Consider the following 25,027-nt stretch of genomic DNA (forward strand, 5'->3'; position numbering starts at 1 on the left):
GCGACAATTTACCTTTGGGTTGCTTAAAATTTGAAACTTTGTGTAAACTTTTTTTCTTATGCAATCTCAATCAATCGTATATGTAATTTGTCATCTTCATCATGATGTTTACCTGAGATTTGATGGTTATAATTGCAAATATGATTGAATAGATATTATTATTTTTTGCTTCTTCTGGTAGTAAACATTTATTATTGATTAAGTTAAACTGTTGGAGATAATTAATTGACACGAAATTGTGTTAATCATTGATTTCATTTTCCAATCTATTCACTAACCTTACCTAGGGAATTAATATCATCAGCATCATCATATTTTTATCATCTTTCAGTTGATCATTTTCATCTTTATCTTCATCCCTGGTGTGTAGAGAGAGAGAGAGAGAGAGAGAGAGAGAGACTGTATCCCTGGATAAGAAGATGAAGAAAAAAGATGAAAAATCGAACATAGATTTTTACTAAACTTATCTTGCTCCTCATCATCTCTCTCCATCTTCATCATCATATTGATTCCTCTTGAGATGATGTTATCTATGTGTTATCAATAAGATATGTCCTTTTACTGAAGTGCAGAAAAAAAATATAATAGTGATACAAAATGATGAGGATGCCAAAAAGCATCAGCATCAATCACAATCAAAATTGACCATTTGAAAAGGTACAATGACCAATATATATAAAAATCCTGCAACAATCAAACTTTTTTTTATATACTTTGATTTGAAACATTCAAACAATCAAATGCTGAACAATAAATTGAAGGCTAACAATTTAGTCAAACAATAAGGCTGAAAAGTGTATCAAGTAACAATGAAAAAGGATCAATGTTGTTGACTAAATCACGTTTCGTTAATCATATAAATATATATTTATACACATATAAATAACTAAATCTAATCCAAAACAATCAACAATCAACAAAATCTTAAATCATAAATATCAAATTACTTTTGCTTCACAAATTGTACTAATCAAATTAATCTATATAAAATAATAATAATATTGCGCTGGACTGTGATTGTAATTAATCAATAAAGGTAAATGATTAAGACTGATGATCATCTGATTCACTGATTAGTTGGAAAGATAAATGAAAAAATAGTATTTTGATTAAAAGTGATGAGGATGGAAAAAGATTACAGTTAAAAGTGTTACTATGTTTTACCTTTTCTTCCGCCTCATCATCATTTTCCTCCCTTCTAAGTGGTGGTTATCTTCATCATCTTGATCATCATCGGGATTGGATGATTAAGGAAGATGATGATGATGATGATGATGAGCAGGATGATGGAGGTGGAGGTGGAGGTAAAAAAGTAGGTATAACTAATTCACTCAGGGAACTGAGGACTAACCTGAACTTTTATTTATCAGTTTCTCTTTCTGATAATATGTAACCCTCTTGATGAGAGTTAAGTAAACTTGATCATCAATTGTTATTATATATTGATTACAATTTGAAATGTCAGTTAATCAATTGTTAATCAATCGGTTGTTAATCACAATTAACTGATTGACAAATAAACACAAATCTGATAATGAGAAAAGTTGGAAATGGATAAAGACAAAAGGTTAAGATTAAGTGAGAGAAAATATCAAATTTAATCATCAATTAGGATTAACGTTTTTTTTTTGTTTCTAATTCGCAATCAAATCAATCATTTGAAACAATTAATGAGTTATTATCAAGTAAATAAACAATTTAAATTATTCAACAATCAACTTACTTACTTGTATTGATAAACAATTAGCTGATTTACTTTGGTTTATAATTTTAATCGTTGTTGATGGTTAATCATCATTATAATGATTAACTACAATTTAAATGTTGCTTAACATGCAATCAGTTGATTGTTTCAACAAACTAGGAAATTAATTGTTTAAATTAAGTTTAAATTTTCATCATTTAACCAGAAATTTAAATATTTTGTCTCCCCCTCAAAAAAAACAGTTAAATTTAATTGTCAAATCAATTGAATGATCAATGGCAATTTAAGATCTTAATTGTTATCATTTTCATCAATAATAATAAAATCCTAAATGATTAATTAAGTTACAAAGTTAATTGTAATCAAATCTTTGGATAATTTAAATGATCGTTTAAATCATTAAAATTGATTATCAATCAAAAGTTGATTATATTTACAATTTAGAGGAAAGAAAAAAAAAATTTTCCTATCAAATTCAATTCTTAATTGTGATTAAATCTATTTACCAATCAATTGATCATTCTCATCACCATTAACTGTTAGAAACTAAATTAGTTAATTAAATTGTTAATGATGATGGAAATGGGAAGTTACCTTGAATCTAAGATGTTTAATTAATCAACCACACCTTAAATTAATTATCACTTTGATTTAATTTCATTTTTTGATTAGCTTATCTACTTATGTATGTATAAGTTTAAGTTGATTGTTGGTAATTAAAACTTTAGTTTAAGGTGTTAATTAGTTACCAGAACAATTGTTTTTCCTTGATTGAAAATAATCAACAATTTAAATTGAAATTTGTTGTTTTGTTTTACTTATTGGATTCATTGGGAAAAAAAGGATGAGGATGCTTTTTGTTTTCTGAAAAGATTAACATGACGGAAGAGAAAGATAAAAGATGAGGAAGATGAGAAAGGATGAAGATGAAGATGATTTTCTTTCCTATAAAATGAATATCAACATGAAGTTGATAGGAAATCAAGTCACGAATGAGAGAGAGAGAGAGAGAGAGAGAGAGAGAGAGAGAGATGAGTAGGAGGAAGGATGATGAAGATGAAGATGAAGATGAAGGAGAATGGGAGTTGAAATATTGTTCTTGGTGATGATAATATCTCGATATCATGGAACCGTTTTCATGATAAAAATTAGAATCACAAGAAGTAGCACAAAAAGAGGATGAAGATAAAGATGAGGATGAGTTTTCTCTCTGTGTGTCTCTCTATTTTCAATCAAAAAAGGATGATGACAAGTAAATCTAATACAAAGAAAAAGAAGAAGAAACAATCAAAGAACAGAATCTTAATTCAGAGAATTGAGAGAAAATCTCATGAAACTGAACATGACAATTGTGAGAAAACAAGGGAAAAAAGAAAAATTCTGGTTATTCTAAATTCGGTAATAACATGGAAGATAATAAAAAGATGATGATGATGATAATTCATGTTCATGTTCACAAACATAATCCTAAGTCCATGATAATCAGCTGATGACAACATGATGATGATTCTTGAATTTTTATCAATTGAAACTCTTGATAAACAAATTCCGTATTTTCATCATATTGACATTCACTCAATATTATTAACATTTCAGTTGTTTATTTTTTTTTACTTTCATCACAATTAAAATGACAATTAAAATGACAATTAAAATGATTATCATATGTTACCAATGGTAATCAAGGTAATAAAATTAACTTAATTTTAATGATTGTTTGTTAATTACTTTAGGACGAGATGATAATTAAGGTTGAAGGCGATCAATCAAAAAAAACCGTAAAAATAATCACAATTTAATCAAAGACACTGGGAAAGGGTTAAATTGTTGTTATCATTGAGACAATTTAGACTTTGATTGTTTACAATTAACCAAATAATAGAAGTGTAATTAAAAGGTAAATAGCAACAATTAAGTGACAATTTTGGCTTCTGATTATAATCAAGATAGAGTAACAATTATATTGATTGTTGTGTGGATCTATTCAATAGTCAATTAATTAGTCAATTAATCAACTAATCAATAAGACATAAGACTGTTGAAGAAAACAATTAACTAATTAACTAGAAAATGAATATATTATTATTAATACAATTAAAATGATCTCGATGGAAACTTTGATTTAATTTAATCATTGCAACTGTTGTTTGGTTGATTGTTTGATTGAGACTGTTAATCATTAGTTAACACGCAATCATGTCCGTTGGTTGATTATCATTGGTTAATCAATTAAATTAATTATTATAATGATTAAGAGGAGGAGGAGGTTAATTTAAGTTGAAGAGGAAAAAAAAAGTTAAATAAGTGGGTTGAAGTTAAATCGCCATTGATTTGTTAATGGTTAATTCAAATTGAATTGATCATAATTAACTTTCTATGATGATAATCAATTGATTGTTGTTTCAACCAATCAACAATTTAATCAAGACAATTGTCAACTGATTAATTTTGAAACCATGTTACTTTAAATTAAATGTCATCTACATCAACCAACCATGATTAACTAGCGTGGCTTAATAATCAACGGTTAAAACAATTAAGAAATTGTTTAATCATTAGCAATATGTATTAATACAATTAGAGATGATGAAACAATTAAATCAACTGATTAAGGGAAAATTGTAAACATTGTTTCAAAATTAAAGATAGAAAATCAATTCAATTAACTTTTGTCGATTGTCGTTTAATCAATTGTTAGACCTGAACAATTAACTATCACCAACTTTATTATTCCAATTTTAATTGACAATTAAGGACAGAAAAATTGATTCAATAGGATTTCAATTGAAACCCAAAACAATTAAATCATCGATCACTAATTACAATTAAATGTATATATAATACAATTATATACATTATTCATTAGTAAGTATAACAATTAAATCACAATTGGTCAGCGTAATAAATTTAATTGTTATGATGATTAAAAACCATTTGATATATTTAACTATTAGTATGATATTAATTTCACTTCCCTAACAATTAACTTTGTTTCTAAATTGTTGTTCAAATACAATATGAATATAAATATTGTCACCATAATATGTATTAGATTGATTGTTAAAAGTTAAATAATATCAAATAACAATCAGTTAATTGTAATTATAATCATGATAATCATAATAAATGGTTAATTTTTTACCTTTTGTATTATTTATAAGTGTGTGTGTGTATATACACTAGTATTTACATGTACATACGAGTGGTAATTTGGAGTGGGTTTTGGTTAATGGGGTGGTAGTTGATTTCCACTCGGTGGGTTTTAAGTGTTTACATTATAATAAGTGTACGTATGGTTAATTGTTGAATATTAAATGTACACAATTGACCTAATCAAGAAAATCATTTGATTGTTACTGGTAATTGTAAATAGGTAAGAGAAAGGGGGATAATTAACATTGCTTATTAATAACAATTCCTTGATTGTTGTTAGCAATTTGATTGATAGGTTTTTCAATTGTGAACGTAACATTGTAATATTATATAAATTAAGAGGTAACTTGTGACTCGTGAGATATTGACACCTATGGTTTTTGTGTAAGTGAGAGAGAGAGAGAGAGGAGAGAGAGAGAGAGAGAGAGAGAGAGAGAGAGAGTGGGATGATGGGAGGTGATGGTAGATGATAAATATGTATTCTAAAGGAGAGAGAGAAGAAAATTAACTAGAAAGCTAATAAGAAGATGAAGATAGATGATGACCAAAGGGGAGAGAGGTTAAGATATAATATTCGCAAGGTCAGTAAAGTAAATTAATCTTCACTTCTCATCCTCCTTCTTTGCCTCTTTCTCCTCCTCTATCATTCTTATAATACTTTTTTTCTCATCATATCTTCATCATCTTCTTTTCTTCATCTTTTTTGTCTACTCCTCCTTCTTCCTCTTTTTTCTGCATATAAGATACTCTCTCTCTCTCTCTTTCTCGTTCTTTCCAAGTATTGAAATAAAAGGCTAATCAATAAGCCTACTAATGGATTTATGAAGAAAAGAGAGAGCGAGAGAGAAGCATGATGATGATGATGATGATGATGAAAAGGCAAGAGAGTGTGTCAACATAATGTATAACATATTATATCAATATATTATTGAGAATACACGTTTAGATGATCAATATAATTCGGGCGTGATCATATTGACCATTGAGACGAGAGAGAGAGAGAGAGAGAGAGACCAAAAGAGATGATGATGATAATGAAGATGAAGAAAAAAAAACAAAAACAGATAACCTGGTTACAACATATATGAAGATGAAGATTAGGTTAAATCAAGATTTAGGTAAAACCAGGTAACAATATCAATTTGTAACATCATCATCATCATTATCATCTTGTAATAGATAACAAAAAAAAACAATCAACAGCAACATCAATAACATGAAAGTGATGAAACAAGAAAAATAATAATTTCATCATCAAAATGATGATACAAACAAGGTTAAAAAGGGCTTGGCTGTCTCGATGATGATGAAGATGAAGATGAAGATGAAGATGAAGATAGTGAGGTAACCATTATTAATAGAAAATTGTAATCCCAACAATACCTGTAAGTGTAAATTGAGATGTTAAATGTTACCTTGTGTTTTTTATTCGCGTAGAGAAAAAAAAACTTTTGTCTTGGCGATTTTTGCATGAGAAGTTAATGAGTATCGTTATCATAATCTACACCTTTTTTTTCATTTTCTCACCTTGCTCCCTCTTACCTATTTCTCTCTCATTATTATCTCCATCTTCATCTTGTTTCATTTGTATTTCTCTTAATTTTCACACCTTCCATCAATACCCTATTGCAGTTACTTCTTAACACATAGTAGGAAGCTGGAAAATAGTTGCTGATGATGAAGGAAGATGATGATGATAATAATAAATGATGATTCGAATTGCGATTTTTGTGTGAGAAATTACATTAAGAACCAGTTCTATTTTCTCTTCTCTATCTTAATCATTAATTTTTCTTTTCTTTTTTCATTTATATTCTATTATTTTCTCTCTCTCTCTCTCTCTCTCTTTGTTGTTGCTCATTTTTCATTTACCTTTTCAAGCTAATAAAACATTCAGTCACCTATTGTATTAAGTGCGATGTAAATACCTTTTGAAACAACCAAGGTGTGAGTGTGAGTGTAGGGAGGAGGTAATTGAGAAAATGAGTGAGAGAGAGAGAGAGAGAGAGAGAGATAAAGTTAATTTAATTTCTAAGTAGAAAAGTTGATTTGTGGTTAGAGAAAAAAAGAAGAAAAAAATAACGAAAAAATAACCGATAGTTATTACCTTGATTCTTGTTTACTATTTATCTTAGAAAAAAGCATCAGGTCAGTACAGGTAAGTGTGAGTGATTGTGTCTATCATTATGATCTGTTTAGCATCCTCATCTTCTTGTACCTTTGATTGAAAAAAAAGAGTCTCAACTCACTATCATCTCGCTTTAGGTATAAGATGAAAGGTCTTAAACAGCCATCATGCCAGTGGTGGTGATGGTGATTGTGGGGAGTGGGTGGTGGATAATTGTGATAATAATGATCGAGGTAAAAACAATAATCACCTATTTACTTTTTCATCATCATTTGTGTGAAAAAAGGTAAAAAAAAAACAGATATTTACCTTTACATAAATACATGTAATCATATTCAGGTAAGATGATGATGATGATGTTGATAAGTATAATGATAATGATGATGGTTAATATAAGAGGGATAATATTTATGAATTACAGGTTATATCAATGGTTAGAGTACAAATAACGTCAAATTTAAATTGTTGACTTTTCGCTTTAACTATTTAGTGAATCTCTCTGTATGTATACTAGTATACACACACACACACCCCACACCCTGACACCATCACCACCCACCACCAGTCACATCAATGAGCATCAGCAGAGTAGCGAAAGGTTAAAAACTATATAAGCTTCCTAATGGATTTTGCTTTGGATGATAAACATTGAGCATCAATTGCAAAGAGAAAACAAAAAAAACTAAACAGAAACTTCAACAATTAACATAATTGTTGCAAAGGTAAATCAGCAAATGAATGAGAAGTTTTTTTCTTTGAAAAAAAAAGTTAATTTAAACATATTCAACAATCAACTCATTGCAATTTACTTAATCAAGGAGAATACATTTAGAGAGAGAGAGAGAGAGAAACAATCAGAAAAACTTAATTGCAATTAGATTTCAATTGAGTTAAATTATTTTCTTTCTCAACCTTCTTAATCATATTTACCTTAATTAGCAATTAACTTAAGTAGTTAAGTTTTTTTCTTCGTTGATAAAACTTTTTTTTTCACTCTTTACAATTAGTTATTAATATGATGTTTAAATTGTTGCTGTTGATTATGATGAATAGAAATTAAGATTTACTATTAAGTAGCTAAAATAATTAGGTCATAAAAAAATGGATTCATTTAGTTTTAAATGATCATCAATGGTAAACAATCAATTGATAATTAACTTGATGAGAATCCCTTACACTTTAATCATGTTGGTTGTTAATTGTTATGATTAAATTTCAAATGATAATGATATTAAGGTGACAAGTTTTTCATTATATTAATATATAAATTGTATTAAGACAGTTAACTTTGATGGTGATGATTGTTATCATTTTAATGATTAATAAATTGTTTCAAATTAACCAGGTAAATAATAAAATCTGTGGTTATCATTAATATAATTTACCTTTGGTTATTTCATGATGATGATGATGATTATTATTATTATTAAACTGTATCATTAACATTCATTGTTATTATTATGATTATCTCGTTGATTAGAATCACCATCATCAAGATTAAGTGTATTATCATCATGGTAATTTAGTTTAATAATAATAATTTGATTGTAAGAAAATAATCTAGATAATAAGAGTAACGGTTTTAAATTGTTATATTGTTGATTGTTAATGATTAGTTATCTCATTAAGATTATCATTGAATTTTAATGTTTATATAACTTGCATTGGAAAACAGATTATCTCGTAATCATCATCTTTAAATATCATTTAAATTGTTATTTATTAAATAATTTGATTGTTACAATGATGATGATGATGATTATCATGATATTAAGTGGCTTGTTGAAGGATGAGGAGGAGGAGGAGGAGGAGGAGGAGGATGATGATGATGATGATGATAAAGGGGATGAGATTTTTTCTTTGCTATTATTCAGATTCCATCTTAAAATATTAATATCATGATTCTTATGATGAGGTTACAGGTAAATTATATTACATGATATTATCTTAATAATAATGTAAGGGGTGGCTTAGGGTATGGTGGTGATGATGATCAAGGTGATGATAAGAGATGATGATATTGATAAGGGATAAGACTTAATGAATTAAGATGATGATGATGATTAAAAGGTTGGGTGAAAGTTTATATGGTAAATGGGAAGAGGGAGGATGAGGAGGATGAAGAGGATGGTGGTGATGAAAGGTATAAGTTGGAGGATGAAGATGAGGCGGATTGTGGTCTGATGAAAGACTTTCAGATTAGAAGAGTGAATTTTAATCTCTCTTTCTCTCTCTCTCTCCATCCTCATCCTCACTCTCTCTCTCTTCATGATCAAGGTGAAAGGTAAGAGAGAGAGAGAGAGAGAGAGAGAGCCAATCATATCTAATTAATGGCTGTCATCACTCGTCTTCAACTATTTTCCCCCTTCTCTTTTTGGTATCTTCCTCTTTCTTTTCTAGTTACTTTATTTTCCCTCTATTATCATCATAATTATCTTCATTACCATCATCATCTTACCTGTTGAAAAGATGTAACTGAAAATCACTTATAACCCGAAGCAATAACAACCTTTTTTTTATAATTTTATTTTCACAACAGACTCATTATTGTATCTGTGTAATACAACTCACGCAATTGACAACATACACATTTTTTTCACTCATTAATTAACTATCTAATTTAACTAATCATTAACTTGTTACAATCCTTTTCTATGTGTGTAAATGAATTTACAATTATCTTTAATTAGTATCACTTTTGTTGAGATTCATTCAGCAAACATCAAATTACAGTCAAACTTTTTACTTTCACCAAAAAAGTTACACACAAATTTCACTATAATTGTTAATTGTTGTTGTAATTTCACTTTTATTCAATGAATTGTGCAAATACACAACAACAATTAGCTAATTGTTGACAACTCGTAGTACATATTTAGTACACGGTTTAATGTTTTAACCTTAATTGAATCTTAATGTAACTATTTAATTCAGTTGTTACATAAAATTACAATTACAATTAGAAAAGTGTATATCTGATTACAAGCGACACAATTAAATAATGTGATTATTATTACAACAATCAAAACAATCGTAAAAGTTAAACAGGAAGATTAAACTGCTCTCTCTCTCTCTCTCTCTCTTTAATTAACTTTACATCTTGTTAACTATATTTAGCAATTAGAATTAAATTTAATCATTAGAAAAGTTGGATAAGTGAAAAAAGAGTTCAAGGTTTACATGGGAAAACTTGTTTTCTAAGAATTTTAATCAAATTTGTTAATTGTTACACTGAAAATAAGACGATTAATATGATGATAATGATGAGGATGGAGATGGAGATGGAGATGAAGATGAAGAAGAAGATGGTGATGATGAATAATCTTCCAAGGGCTTAGCTAAAGGCTAAATAAATGCTCACGGAAAAATAGTCAATGATAATTTTTTATTTACTTTCAAAGGTAAACTTTAAGTTGATTATTAAACTGTTGTGATATTTAATTGTACATATGAATTGTTTTCTCGTGTCAATTAAATAAAAATTAATCAATAATTTATTACCATCATTACCCTTGAATCTCTAACTAAATTTCCTAATTCACTATAAATCAATAATCAAAAGTAAATCAGAGAGAGTTAATTGTAATTAGACTTGAATGAAGGGGAAGAAAAGTTGAATCGTTAACTACTAGTAATCAATTGATTGTCCAAAAAATGGTTAATCAGTCAACTTAATAATCGATGAACAATCAAGTTTTGATTAAATGAACGAAATAATAATCTGTTACGAATCAAATACAAAGAATAACAATTAACTATTAACAATTCCAATTCCAGCAATTAACTTCGCTATTTACATTGATGGGTTCATCTTACTAATCATTCAGCTAAGATGTTTATAATTCAATTAACTTTATTTACCTTAATTGTTTGTTTTCTGGTTAAATTGTTACCACAAGCAATTTGAATCAAGCAAATTCAAGGAAAAGTAATAAAAAATGTTATTTTTTTATTAAATTATTTTAATTTTTTTCTGTTAACTGTCAAAACCGTAAATCACAATTAACAAGTTAATCATCCATAGCTAAAGTTAAATTGTGTATATTTAACAAATCACAATCAGTAGGAATTAGTTGATTGCAAAATAATTGCAATATTGCAAATGATTAAGATGAACACAAAGTTAACCATGAAGATTTGTGTTAACTTTTGATTAGTTGCAATTACAATTACATCTCTCTCTGTTAAATTGTTACAATCAGTGGGCAAGGAAAAAAACACCAACAGTGTTAGTTAATTGTTTCCCTTGTCAATTGTTGTATTATCCACCCAATTTAAGATGATGATCAACAAGCAAAGAGGTTAAAGTTCAAGGTAAGTTGTTACCTTGGACATAAGAAAAAAATTTTTCTTCTTTGACATTGGTTGATTATCCAATTGATTGTTGATTGTTGTTAGTTAACCGTCAAATTGCTTGTTGTTGATTATAAATAAGAGTTAACAATTGGTTAAATTGTTGGCAGAACTAAATTAATCTTAATAATAATCAATCGATCATAATTAATCTCGAGAAAAAAAACCTTCACTTTCAATTGAAAACTTTTTTTTTCGAAATTTTTCTTTTTTTTTTGTTTCATCCGAAAATCTATCAAACAATCAATCTGGTTCTTTGATTGTTAGTTAATTGTAAAAGATGATGGTTATTATCTCAACAATCAATTGTTCATATTGAACAAATTGTTTAATTGTCTATTGATTAATCACTAATTACTTATTAGATTATCATTGTAGCCGCTTAAAAAATAGAAACTCAATCATTATTTACTTACCTTATATTTTCAATCTTAATCCTCATAATAATTTAATAATCTTACTAATCAAAATTGATGAGATTATTAATCAACAACAACAACAACAACAATAAAGTAAATTAATCAAATCAATCTTATAGTTGATACCAGAGCAGCTGATTAATCAACTAATTGACATGTGATGAAGATGATCAGAGGGGCGGAAGATCATCTTGTTAATCCTTAATCCACCCACTTTGATAATGAAGATTAACTAGGAAATTGCTAAATCCTACTCTTTGTATATAATCAAACACACGCACTAATCATAAAACCATAATGATTAACAATCAAGAAGAAAATGCCAAAATTTGGATTACAATTTAAATTGTGATTAGTTGATTTCTCATTGCGTGTTTTCAGCAACTAAATAATAATATCTCTCTCTCTCTCTCTCTCTCTCTCTCTCTCTCTCTCTATGGTTAATCCTCTATCCAGGTAGAGACACACAATTAGGGTGTAAACGGTGTGTAGGTAATCAGTACGAGTATCTAACACCCACAGGCACAATTGGTTAATCAAGTTGATGATTAAATTTAATAATCAACTGAGAAAATATGATTTCCCCTTCAAAGGATAAACTTAAATTCATTATTATTTTTCATTTTAAAGGTAAATTATTGAAAAATATAAAAATGCTTGATACAATCAAGGTTATCCTATTGATAATAATGGAAACAATTAATTGCTGATTGTTCATTTAATCATTTGATTCATATTTCAATTAAAATTAATTAGAAATTGAGTTAACAATTTTATATATACTCTAATACTTGATTCAATTGACTTCCACCAACACCTACACACATTAAATTGTTAATTGTTGATTCAATTTTTAATCATCTCTCTCTCAGTCTCTCTGTCATTCAATTTGATTTAGTTTAAAACATTATCTTCATTGATTAATGTTAATCATGATAAGCAATTAGTTGGCTTGATTATCAATGAACTTCTAGCTTGTTGTGTTAATTTTGTTTTTGTTTTTCTGTTAAATTGTCTGCATCAAAATTGATTGTTACAATTAACTAACATTGATTTTTGGATTTAATTTTCATGCTGAGTCTTGAATAACTTCACCATTGAAATAAGGTGTCAAGTATCCAGGGTGGTTAATGATTTAATTTAATTCATCTTCAATCAATTTTCACCACCATGAGGCCTCATCATCATCCTCATCCTCATCTTCATCCTCATCTTCATCCTCATCTTTATCTTCCTCATCCTTGTCTTCCTCATCCTCCCTCACCTTTAAATTTGACCTGAAAACAAAATTGATCAAAAAAAAAGTTAAATCAAATTAACTTTTCATTTACCTCAACATGAGTAACTTGTAATTGTTACCTTGATTGTTGTTAATTTAAAACTTTTGATTAGGTTAGTTGATCAACTTCCTGTTGGCCTTTAAATCCGATTGATTAAATTTGTTGTTTTCACAATTAATTCCAACTGATTTGGTTAAACCAAATTAACTCAAATCAAATAATTTCTAATTGTTTCCAAATTTCCAATTTTCAATCAAATTAAATGATAAAAGCCACAACTCCAACCAAAACCTTAATCATTACGCTAGTTAATTGTTAACCCTTAATTGTGTATGATGAGTGGTAATTTGATTAGCTCAGGTATAATAATAATAATACAATTTGATTAACTCTTTTAATTAAAAACAAAAATCTGATCTCAATTTACCTTTACCATTTTTTTTTCACTTTTCTAATTAACTTGAGCAATTTTCAATTACTGTTTAACTGGTGATGATTTAATTAACTTACTAATTCACTACGAGGTGAATATGTACCAGTATATGAGTGTGATGATCAAATTAAAATTTCCACTGATTAGTTAATTGTAAATCGTTAATTTCATTTTCAATTTTCTCTCAAAGTCTCAGATTTAATTTTCTATTAATTTACTTTTCCTCACTCATCATCTTTATCCTTGTCTACTTTTCACCCTCATCACTAAGAGTTATCATCCCATTTTCCCCTGCCACTTTACATCTTCCTCTTCCTCATCATCCTCATCCTCATCCTCATCCTTATCCTCATCATCTTTACAAATTACATCTCAATCAATTGGATTGAAATAAAACAGAAACTGTCAAGACTAGAAAACTATCAGATTTCATCATTTTTACCTTTCTCCTTTCATCATATCTCAGGTAATCAAATCTTCAAAAATCATCATCATCATGATTAAGTTAGAAAACATTTCTAATTGTTAAATTGCAAAATCATATCAATCTAATTACCTAGAAATTCAATATTATCGATATATCGATAGAGTGAGCAAAGGAAATCGATTGGATCGAACTGTCGAGTTGGAGAAAAAAAGAAAAAGAAAAACTTTTTGTTCTAAAGAAAAAAAAACTTTTTTTTTCTCCAAAATTTAATAACCTAAATGATGATGATAATTAAGTTAAATCATGACGATGATATAAACAGTATAATAAACTAGCTGTTGAAAAGCTACTGATCATCTATTCAGAAATAAACTACAATTAAAGACTATAGGTAAGTCTGGAATTGTAATTGGACGATCCCTTAGATTAATTATCTTCATCATCATCATCCTTGTGCCTCTCTCGTGATGATAAAGAATGAGAAAAAAAGGAGAAAATAATGATCTATGGATGTAGTTCGCATTTCCAATTGATCATAATTACGATCACCAGGTAATCATTTCATCTCATCATCTCCTTAAAATCCCCTGAAGAAATAATTACATCTCTCCCTCTTCTCCCCCATTATCACCATTATCATCCTCATCATCATCATCTTCTCTTCCTTAAACACCCATTGTTTCAGTTTCTTTTACCTGTTGTTTTCATAAAGTGAATATCAAGGTAACCATGATGATGGAGAAAAAATATTTTTCACCTTAAATTCATTTTCTATTGGAAAATCAGATTGAGCTTTCTAATTGTGTGGAAAACGATTGGGCAACATTATCAATACTCGAGTAAAGAGTTAAAATGATTAATTGATTCTCGGTTAATTGTTAACAATTAGACTAAAACAAAGAGCCAATAATCATCCCTATCGATTCCCATTCTTGATGTTTGCGTTTCTTTGTTTGCTTTTTTCAATCTCCTCACGCATCATCTTGTTTACTTTTACCTTTGGATGATAATTATGATGATGATGATAGAAAGAGATGAAGATGAAGAAGCTTAATTTAATTCAACGGCTGATTTCATAATCACCCTGAGGCTAAATTATTTCATCAACATTAAAAAACGATTCTCAATATCATTTATTAATAAATCTCAAAACTTTAGTTTTTTTTGTTCAAAATTTTCAACACAATTAACTGATTATCTTGATATAATAATCAAAATGTTGCATCTAATTGTCAATTACAATTTAAATTGTACTTACTATTATTGTTTTGAATAATTTGAATGAACAATTAATTTAATCAAAAAGATTTACTCTTAATCATTTGTTTATTATCATTAAAAATCAACAACAATTAATGTATTGATTAGTTGATTGTTTAAATCATCTTACCAATCCCAGTTTTTATTTTCTGGTCTAATCATTATGATTTTTTAAATTGTAATTACAATATTCAACTTAATTTAATATATTGATTAACAATCATAAAATTTAAATTTGATTCAGTTAAATCATTTTGATATATATCATGACAATTAAAGCTTAATCATTATTATTACTATGATGATGATGATGATTGTTGAAGCAAACAATTAAATTGCCTGGAGACAATTAAATCAACTGATTTAACAATTTAGCAAAAAAAAAAATTTTGTCCCTAAATCAATACACAATCAATTAAACTTAATTGTACTTAAACTGAACACACAAAATTATGATTAAATCTTTAACCATGTTAATTACCTTGAAAAAAAACACAACTAATTGTTGATTAAACCAAATCAAAATGATAACAATCAAGTAAAACTTTTAATTTAACGTAATTTGAAAATATTAATAAACAATTTACTAATTGTTAGTTGTGGTTATTAATATTGATAATCATTTGAATCGTTAATCATTAATCTGATTGTTAAATTAACTCTTAAACAAGGTTAAATCAAGGAAAGAGAAACAAAAAGTTAACCAATTATCATTAACTTAATCACTCATCATAATCATTTAAAATGATTATCATTGTTATCATTTTAAATCATCATCGGAATCATCATTAGCTTAATTAATCAATAATATGAAATTTATGTTACCAATTATTATTAAATTACCTCTAGGATATATAACTGAATTAACTGATTGTATTGGGGAAAAAAAAGTTTAGAAAATTAATTTCAAAACTAATCATCATCATCATCATCATCATCATCTAAACAATCAGCTGATTACTGGGTAAGAGTGATAATAATAACCATCATCATCTACTATATACAATAATTGTCATTGTCTAATTGTGATCAACAGTGAGTATCAATGATAATCATGTGTTGATAACAATTTAAGCTAAATTGTTACAATTTACGAGTAAAATATTGGTTTCAATTGATGATTGAATAAAATGAGATGATAATCATAAGGTAAATCAATATTGATTGACAGATTAAAGGTGATTAAGAAAAAATTTTGTTCCTATTGATAACTATTATTTACATCATCATACCTGTAACTGATGATGATGATGAGTGGGAGGATGATAAGGATGATAAAAAGGATGAGGATGAATCTAAACGCCCATTGGAAAATGATGAATAACAATATTAATCTTTATCTCTAATCTTATTGATGCTATTAAATGGACAACAATGATAATAACGATGATGATGATGAAGATTAAGAAGAGAAACAAATCATCTCTCTCTCTCTCTATCTTCCTAATCATCATTATTATCCAATGATGATGAGGATGATAAAAAAAGTGAGCATGTCAAGAGTCTAGAAGATTTTTTTTTTCTTCATTCAATTTATCCGTTTCAACTTCATTCACTTGAATGAATCTAATACTATTAATGTGCTGGTGAGATTGATGATAAATGATTGACCAAAAGGCTAATGGTCAGTTTAAAATAATACACTGGACACACCAAGGGTGAGGTTAGGAAAGTCATTAATTCAATTAAAAATAATAATAGATGATGATTACAATTATCATCATCATCATCATCATCATCAATTAGATGACAACAGGAAAAGTTAACGGACAGAAAACAAAATCAATTGATTTCTACCTTTAAGTTAATGTGACTCTTTTGTTTTCTGGTTAACTGGTTAACTTTTCTGGTTTAATTTTCATCTTGAGCTGATCAGTTAATCTGGTTATCTGGTTAATTGTATAATTTAACAATTAACATTTTTCCTTATACGCATGTTTAATTGTCCCCGATGAAACTGATTGTTTATAAACCAATTACAATATCAACAAACTATATTATCAACTATATTTAAGTTGCGTGTTGATAATTTAACTTTTGATGATGATTAAGGATAATCAATTGATTGTTTATATGATTATTTACCTAAAGGTAAAGGGATTTAACAAACGTTTAATTGTTGATGATAATTGTTACCAACTATCATTTTGTATTATATATATAAGTTAATCATTTCCGTTTAAATTAGTATATATTATTTGTCTATGTATATTATATTATATACACACAACTTCACGGTTAATATAAAATTAATTGTTGTTAGTTAATTTAGTTAGGTTTTTGTTTTCTTCATGGTTTCACATTGTTGATTGTTTATCATTAATAATTGGATATAAATATTACTAATTTTTTTATTCAATTCTTGGTAACAAGCTAATTGTGGCTTGATTGTTGAAACTTAAATTGTTGTTGTTGTTGTTTCTGTTGTTGCTTTTGGTATATTAATATATTGACAAGCAGCAATTATCAGCAATTTAGTTTAAATTGTTAGCAAAATGGTTCCAGACATTATCATCTTTAACTCACCCGCAAGCTATTTCTCATCTTTATCTTCATCCTCATCATCATTCACTTTCTTTTTCTCTTTCTTTTTTTCTTTTCTCATCAAATGTTCAATTCCTTTGCATGGACATTGGAAAACAATGGTGATAATAATACAACGAGTTTACTACTAATTGTTTTGTCTAAATTGTTATTCTGTTGATTAGTTGTCATCAACAACATCATCTTATTGAATTTTTCATTTAATTGTAGATAATTAATTGACTTTGTAGAAGAGAGAAAATATTTCAATTGTGATTCTAAATCAATGCAAACGATTTTTGTTAATTTCTTAATCTTAATCCGTACTTTCAATTCATCATTGTTATTGAAAAGTTAATTGCTACTAATTAATCATGTACAAAGGTGAGTATTTGCTAACAATTAAGTTGATTATTGATGATGATTTGGTTGTTGAATCAATCTTATAATTGTTCAAGTTAAATCTCAATTGATTTTCCTGCAAGACAATTAAATTTAAATTAATTATCAACAAAAAAAAATTGGGCAAACCAGTTAATGAAAATTCAAGAATCAACAATTAACTTGAAACAATCAATAAAGCAGTTAAACATTATCAAGGTAAATTGTTATTAACAATTAACAAGATCAGCGACTTTATAATAAATTTGCCCTCCGGCTAAATGATAATAATTTAAGTTGATGTTTGTCTTAGTTAATGTTAATCAAATAAAAAAAAATGAATCATCTCATTAAATTTGATTACAATCAGAAAACCAATTATCAAATTTAACTAATTATAATCATCATTATGATTAGCCCAACAACATGACAATTTAAAATGAAAATGGTTAACAACATTGTCAACACCAAATTAAATTTAATAATTAGCAATTAACAACTAATTAGTTATTTCTGGTTAACTATTAAATCAAAATCAACCTTGAAACCAGAAAAAAAAACAAAACAAAATGAGAAAACTTTTTTAATTTAATTTACTTTTCTTTACATAATTAACTAATCAAATCAATACCATTATTATAATTACAGCAACAATTAACTAATTTAACAGCAACAATTTAACTTGTCTGACATTTATGGGGAAATTAAATGATATTATCAATATAAATCATTTGATTGTATTGATAATAATTAATAATCAAATTGTTACCCGATTGTTAATTGTTGAAATTGTTTAAATTACTTTACAATTGATCAATTGATTGTCCATTTAGATTTGATTAGATGATTGTTTCTTGTCTCGGGTTAATTGTAATTCATTTGAATCAGAAAATTAAATAATAATAATTTGTTGTTTTCTGTTACAACCAAATTAAATTGTCTATGGTTAATGATTATTATCAATATAATAAAATATTAATTTAATTGTTGCTATTATAATATCACCAGGTATCAGAATTGTAAACTCTGTTAGTTAATTGTTACACCAATTAACAGAAGCAAAAAGTTAATTCAATTGAATTAAATGAATTAACCTTTGAATATTATTATTAATACAAAGATGCAAGTTAAAAAGTAACAATTTAATTTAATTGTAATTTAGTTTTGGTTTGTCTGTTAATCATTGAGCCATAAATGTATGATGATGATGAATAATTTAATGATTATCATAATTGTTGATTATAAATTGTTGGCTGTTAATTGCTGTCAGCAATGAATTGTAAAAGAGGAAATATTAAATAAAATCTTCAACAATTAAAAAAAAAGCAAATTAAAAACCATTTACAATTTAGGTTTGCTTGTTAAATTGTGATTGCACATTGTGATTTATTAGTTACAATTTAGTTTACAGTTAACTGAGTTAGTTGATTAGTTGATTTAACCATTAATAATTGATCATTATTATTAAATTAAACTATTATAAATTTGATTGTTGATTAAATGTATTTGATATTTAACTGAATTGATTAATTTACCTTGAAAAAAGTTTCCATTTTTTTTTGTTATTGCAAACTAATTATTATTACTGTTGTTGTTTATTGTAACTTGTTAATTGTTCAGGTTAATTGCTAATTGTTATTTCATTGTTGATTAACAATGAATTAACCATGTTTCCGTTTTTGATCATACAATTAATGTCAAGCCAGTTAATTCATTTATTATAATCATCAATCACAATTTGATTTACTTTCATCATCATTTCAAATCTCATATCATTTCATTAGCTAAATCATTTAATGATCAACAATTAAAATTAAATTGTCTTGTCAAATCAAATAATAATAATAATACAATAGATAATTATCATATGATAATTGTAACTAATCATGATAGTTAATTAACTTAGACTAATTAATACAATTGCTATTTGGTTAATCAATCAAAAAAAAAAGGTTTCATAACAATAATAAAATTTTCAAAAGATTAAGATGTTAATTGTATTAACGATCATGATGATTTACTAATCACAATTATGATTCCCATCATTTTTAACAAACAATCAATCAATTGAATCACAATTAACATATATTCATGTCAGTTGATCATCATGCTGATTGTTAAATCACCTTAAATCAATGAGAATCAATGATTTTTACAATTGAATTAAATATAATCACAACGAGAAAAAAAAAGTTAGAAACAATCAGAGATACAATTAACTTTGATTATCAACAACAATCAAAGTTTTTTTTTAAATTACACTAAGGGGATATTGTTAAATTGTTGATGATGATGATGATGATGATGATGGTAATCATCAATCATTATTCTGGCAAGTTAAATGATCACAATTAAGATCATCGATCTAATGTCAAACGAATAACTTTTTTCATCTTGATTCCTAAGATGATTAGTTGATAATAGTGATAATGATTTGAGATGATTAAGGAGAGAGAGAGAGAAATAAGATAACCTCCCTTTTCTCACTCATCTTCATTATCATCTTCTCTCTCTATTAATCCTCTCATCATCAATTACCAATTTAAATTTGATTAACATGATACATGTAATGAAAATATTATCGTTCGAGGTTAATAACTAATCATTTGTTGGTTGGAAAAAGTTTCAACCATTGAAAATTATTCAGAGTATTGAGTTAATCATGTAATCAGAACGATATTATCATTGAATAGGAAACATTATCTTGTTTTTTTTTTGCTTTCGAATTGCAAATTGAAAGAATAGATAGAAATTAATAAAAAAAAAGTTCTTTACTCTTACCTGAACTCGAGCCTCGGCGAGATCAAGTTTAGATGCAAGTGATTCCCTCATGAAAACATCGGGATAATGTGAGGCTTCAAATGCTTTTTCCAATTGTTCCAATTGCCAGGAATTAAAGTTGGTTCGGGTTCGACGTCGTTTAGAACTTCCGTCTGGTGAATGATCACCATGTCCATCATCATCAGAATCATCAAGATCATTATCAAGATCATCATCTTCACCAGGACCAACCAAGCATCGAGACATTTGAACTGAATCAGCTGATGAAACAGATCGATTACTCTGATTGGAAAGGTCAGAATTACCGTTAAGATGATGTTGAATTATATTCAATGGTCCAGAGTTAATGGTTCCGGTTAAACCGACTGGTGATAAATGATGATTAAGATGATTAAGATGATGCTGTTGATTAAGATGGTGTTGTTGTTGTTGTTGTTGTTGTTGCTGTTGATGATGATGGTGTTGATTTTGATGATGATTGGAAATCAAATTGGAACCAGAGTTGGAACCGTGAAGTCGACTATTAATTGCATGTAATTGCTGCTGGTGAATTTGATGATGAACTGAATGATGAAGTGATTGTTGGTGATGATGTTGATTGTTCCCACTAGAACCATTGTTAACACTATTACTATTTGAACTGTTATTACTATTACTATTATTATTGCTACTATTGGTACTATTATTTGGATTACTATTATTATTATTGGTGTTGCCGCTGTTGGAGGTGTTGTTACGGTTATCGGTGGGATTGTTGGTGTTATTGGTGCTGTTGGAGGTGGTATTGGTGTTATTTCCTGATGATGATGAGGATGATGATGTCCGATCTTTAATTAACATTGGATGATAAGCACAATCTCCTGGAAACTCAGCACATCGACATCCACTCAGGAAACCAGCTCGCGACAGCGGGTGCACATTTCCAGCGGCAGCAGCGGCAGCGGCAGCGGCCGCTTGAGATGCTGCCGTTGGTGAATAGCCCAAAGCTTTCAAACCTAACAACAGAAAACGTCAAAGAAAACAAACAAACAAACAAACAAACAACAATTAGTTGATTGTAAACAACAAACAATCTCAATACACCAAAAATCAACTCAATCAAATGATCAACCATCTAATAGACTGATCAATGATGATGATAACAATTTGCATCTTCATCTATTTAGATTATCATTTATTGATTATATTACATTAGTGTGTTAGTCTCTCTCTCTTTTTTTTTGCATTTTCAAAGGTGAGTAGCAAACAAACAAGGTAAATGTATGTAACTTTTCAAAGACATTGCCTCAGGGTGTGAATATGATGTTGCTATTTTGTAGTTTTTTTTGTTGATCTTTTTTTAGGTTCAGATATTTTGTTTTTGGCTCTTCTTCATCTTCACTGGTTCACTAACTGTAGATGATGAAGTTTCTTGCTCTTGATTAACTTATTGATATTTTTTATTTCTATTGCAATTATGAGGATGAGGATGAAGATGATAATGATAATGAAGATGATGATGAGCTACCCTAAAGTGTTTGACATTCAAGTCAAGTAAAATGATGAGGATGCTAAGGTAATAATAATAAGACACACCTATGATATATTTTCATATATGTTATAAGTTTTGAATATTTTTCTTGTTTTTGTTGTGTTTTCATTTTAACCATTGACTTTGATGATTTTGTTACCTTTCAATCAATTGATTTTGACAAGGTAACAAAATTATTTGGATGAACAAAGTTAATTGCAAAGTTTTCCAGTCTAATTGTTTGCTTGTTAATTAGGGGATGAGGATTGATTTGGTTTGATTGTTATTCGGTTAATTGTTAACTTACCTTGAAAAGGATAACCTGTTAAAAATGGCCAAATACTCAATGGATTAGTGGCTGACATGATTTAAGATTGTTTGTGATTAGACAATGAATATCAATTGATCACAATTAAGTTAATTTTCCAATTTATTTATTTGCTTCTCAACTGATTAACACACAAAGAGAAACACGCAAAACAATTTAAATCCAAATGTTAATCAAGTTTTAATCACTTTGATAGAGACATTAAATTGTCCAATCAACTTGTTAGTTAAATCACAAAGAGTAATCCAAAAATTAATAATCACAATTTAGTTAATCAATAGGATAATGATGGTGATGATGATGAGGATGAGGATGAGGATGATGATTCAATGATGATTAGGAAACAATCAATTAATCATAATTGAAAAAAAAGAGAGAAAAAAGTTTCCAAAGTTAATCAAATCAATTGAGAAACAATTTATCAGGAAATTTGAATACACAATTATGACTAATCAATAATGATCATCAATTAATTAGAGAAAATTTTTTTTTGTTGTGTTAATTAATTAAGATAATCAATTAAAGGAGTAAAAATGATGATGATGATTATCAACTGATTTAGTTGAAAAATCGTATTGATTGTTGACTGTTTTGAAGGAAAAATTTGTAACAACAACAATCAAGAACCGTAGTAATGTAAATAATATAATGATAATATGATGATAAAAATTTTCTCTTCATCATCATCACAATTTGGGAGTGAGAGGAATGAAAGTTAATTCAAAATGGAAGCTTTTGATTGGTTGCATTTCGAAAATGTGGGAGGAAACTTTCAAAAGAATAACCGATTTCTATTGGTTGAAAGTTCGATGATAACATTTACATGGATCCTCCTTTGGAATGATAATATTTTTTGGATACACTGAAGAGCCGCAGTGAGAAGATGAGATGAGAGAGAGAGAGAGAGGAAGATAGAAGGATAAAGAATGGGGTGGATGATGAGCCGATCATCATTTTCTACTTCAAGTTGATCATCTCTTCATCTTTTATCCTTTTCTTTTTTTTCGCTCTCAAGAAATTCAATGAAAATATCCTCATGATTATTATCTTATTCTTGATTGTTACAATGTTTATCTCAATTCTTTCACTTTGGTAATTTACTTTTGATTGTTGAAGGAAAACAACAATTTACTACCAATTAAATTGATCATCGAAAGGGGGGCTTACAATTCATACTATTAACTAAGTAATTTAACTTGTAATTGGTTCTAATCAGTTGTTATATTAGATTTTCACTATTCTTTCCTGTGATTTATTTTCTACTTTTTTCTTGATTGTTTGAGAATTGGTTTAATTTGATTGTTGTTGTTTTCACCTTTTCATTAAAGTTTACCTTTCTCATTGCTTTTCTCATTCATTATCCTTCAATTGTTTACTAGATTTCGTCTTTTTTTTGGCATCAATCAAATGTTGATTGTTTGTCAATGTTTGATTTTCATTAACCTTTTCAGTGACCTTTGGTTGGATTTTGGGTTGGTTAATATACAAATTGTTGCATCTGATTATTGAATATTTGAAATCCGAAATTTGATATTTAATTGCTTTTCTTTCGGGCCTTTTATATCAATTGAAAATCCAACGAAAGGTCAACAATTAACTTTACTTTTTGTAATCAACTCATTTGGTTAGTAAATTGATCTACTTTTTTCAGTTTCAAGGTTAACCGATTCAGACTTATCGATAGATTATTATTCAAACTTTACTGTAGCATTGGTGGGATCTTTATGATTAATTGTTTTACATTGATAATAAATTTAATTTAATTTAATTTTCGCTACAATTGAAAAATTAATTTCAACTTTGAAAATATTTTGAAAACTTTTTATTTTGTGACATGTGCTGCCATCTATTGGATTGAGTTGCAACTAAAATGATCAAAGTGAAAAAAATTTTTCAATAAATTTGAAGTTAATTACAATTAAGATCAATGATGAATCAGATTGATTAAGCCCTTGATTAGCGTAATTAAATGTTTAGAGTGAATTGTGGAACTACAATTATTGGATTGATTTTATTGTTTTTGGTTAATCACAGATTAAAGTTTCAATTGTTGCTAATTGTTAATCTAATTTGAGTGATCAATTAATTTGATTAATTTCAATAAGGAAATTTAATATTAGTGATTAAAGTTAATTGAAATCTATTGGTGTATTATTGTTGAACACACATCACGATTATTGGTGATTAATTGTAAGTATATTATGTGTTCTTGTTAATTGTTTTAATTAATGATCCATGGATATGATTAACCACTAATCAAGTTTTTCTCAGGTGATTAACTAAAGATGATTTAATTGTTGATTTATTCATCCAGGTTAATCATTATATTCAGAAAACATATCGTCT

At 27.6% G+C, this 25,027-nt stretch overlaps 1 protein-coding gene across 1 annotated transcript in view; it reads right to left on the reverse strand.

Moving 5' to 3' along the window:
• LOC128390915 (myb-like protein I) overlaps positions 1-23,291 on the reverse strand; it is a 34,561-nt gene extending 11,270 nt beyond the window's left edge. The window contains 2 exon segments of the mRNA XM_053350696.1: positions 20,844-21,838; positions 22,661-23,291. Coding sequence (XP_053206671.1) covers positions 20,844-21,838; positions 22,661-22,718 — 1,053 coding nt within the window. The 5' untranslated portion in view covers positions 22,719-23,291.
• Positions 23,292-25,027: the final 1,736 nt, after the last annotated feature.

Source organism: Panonychus citri, unplaced genomic scaffold (assembly GCF_014898815.1).
Source record: "Panonychus citri isolate SS breed McGregor unplaced genomic scaffold, ASM1489881v1 Contig00130, whole genome shotgun sequence".
Taxonomy (NCBI): domain Eukaryota; kingdom Metazoa; phylum Arthropoda; class Arachnida; order Trombidiformes; family Tetranychidae; genus Panonychus; species Panonychus citri.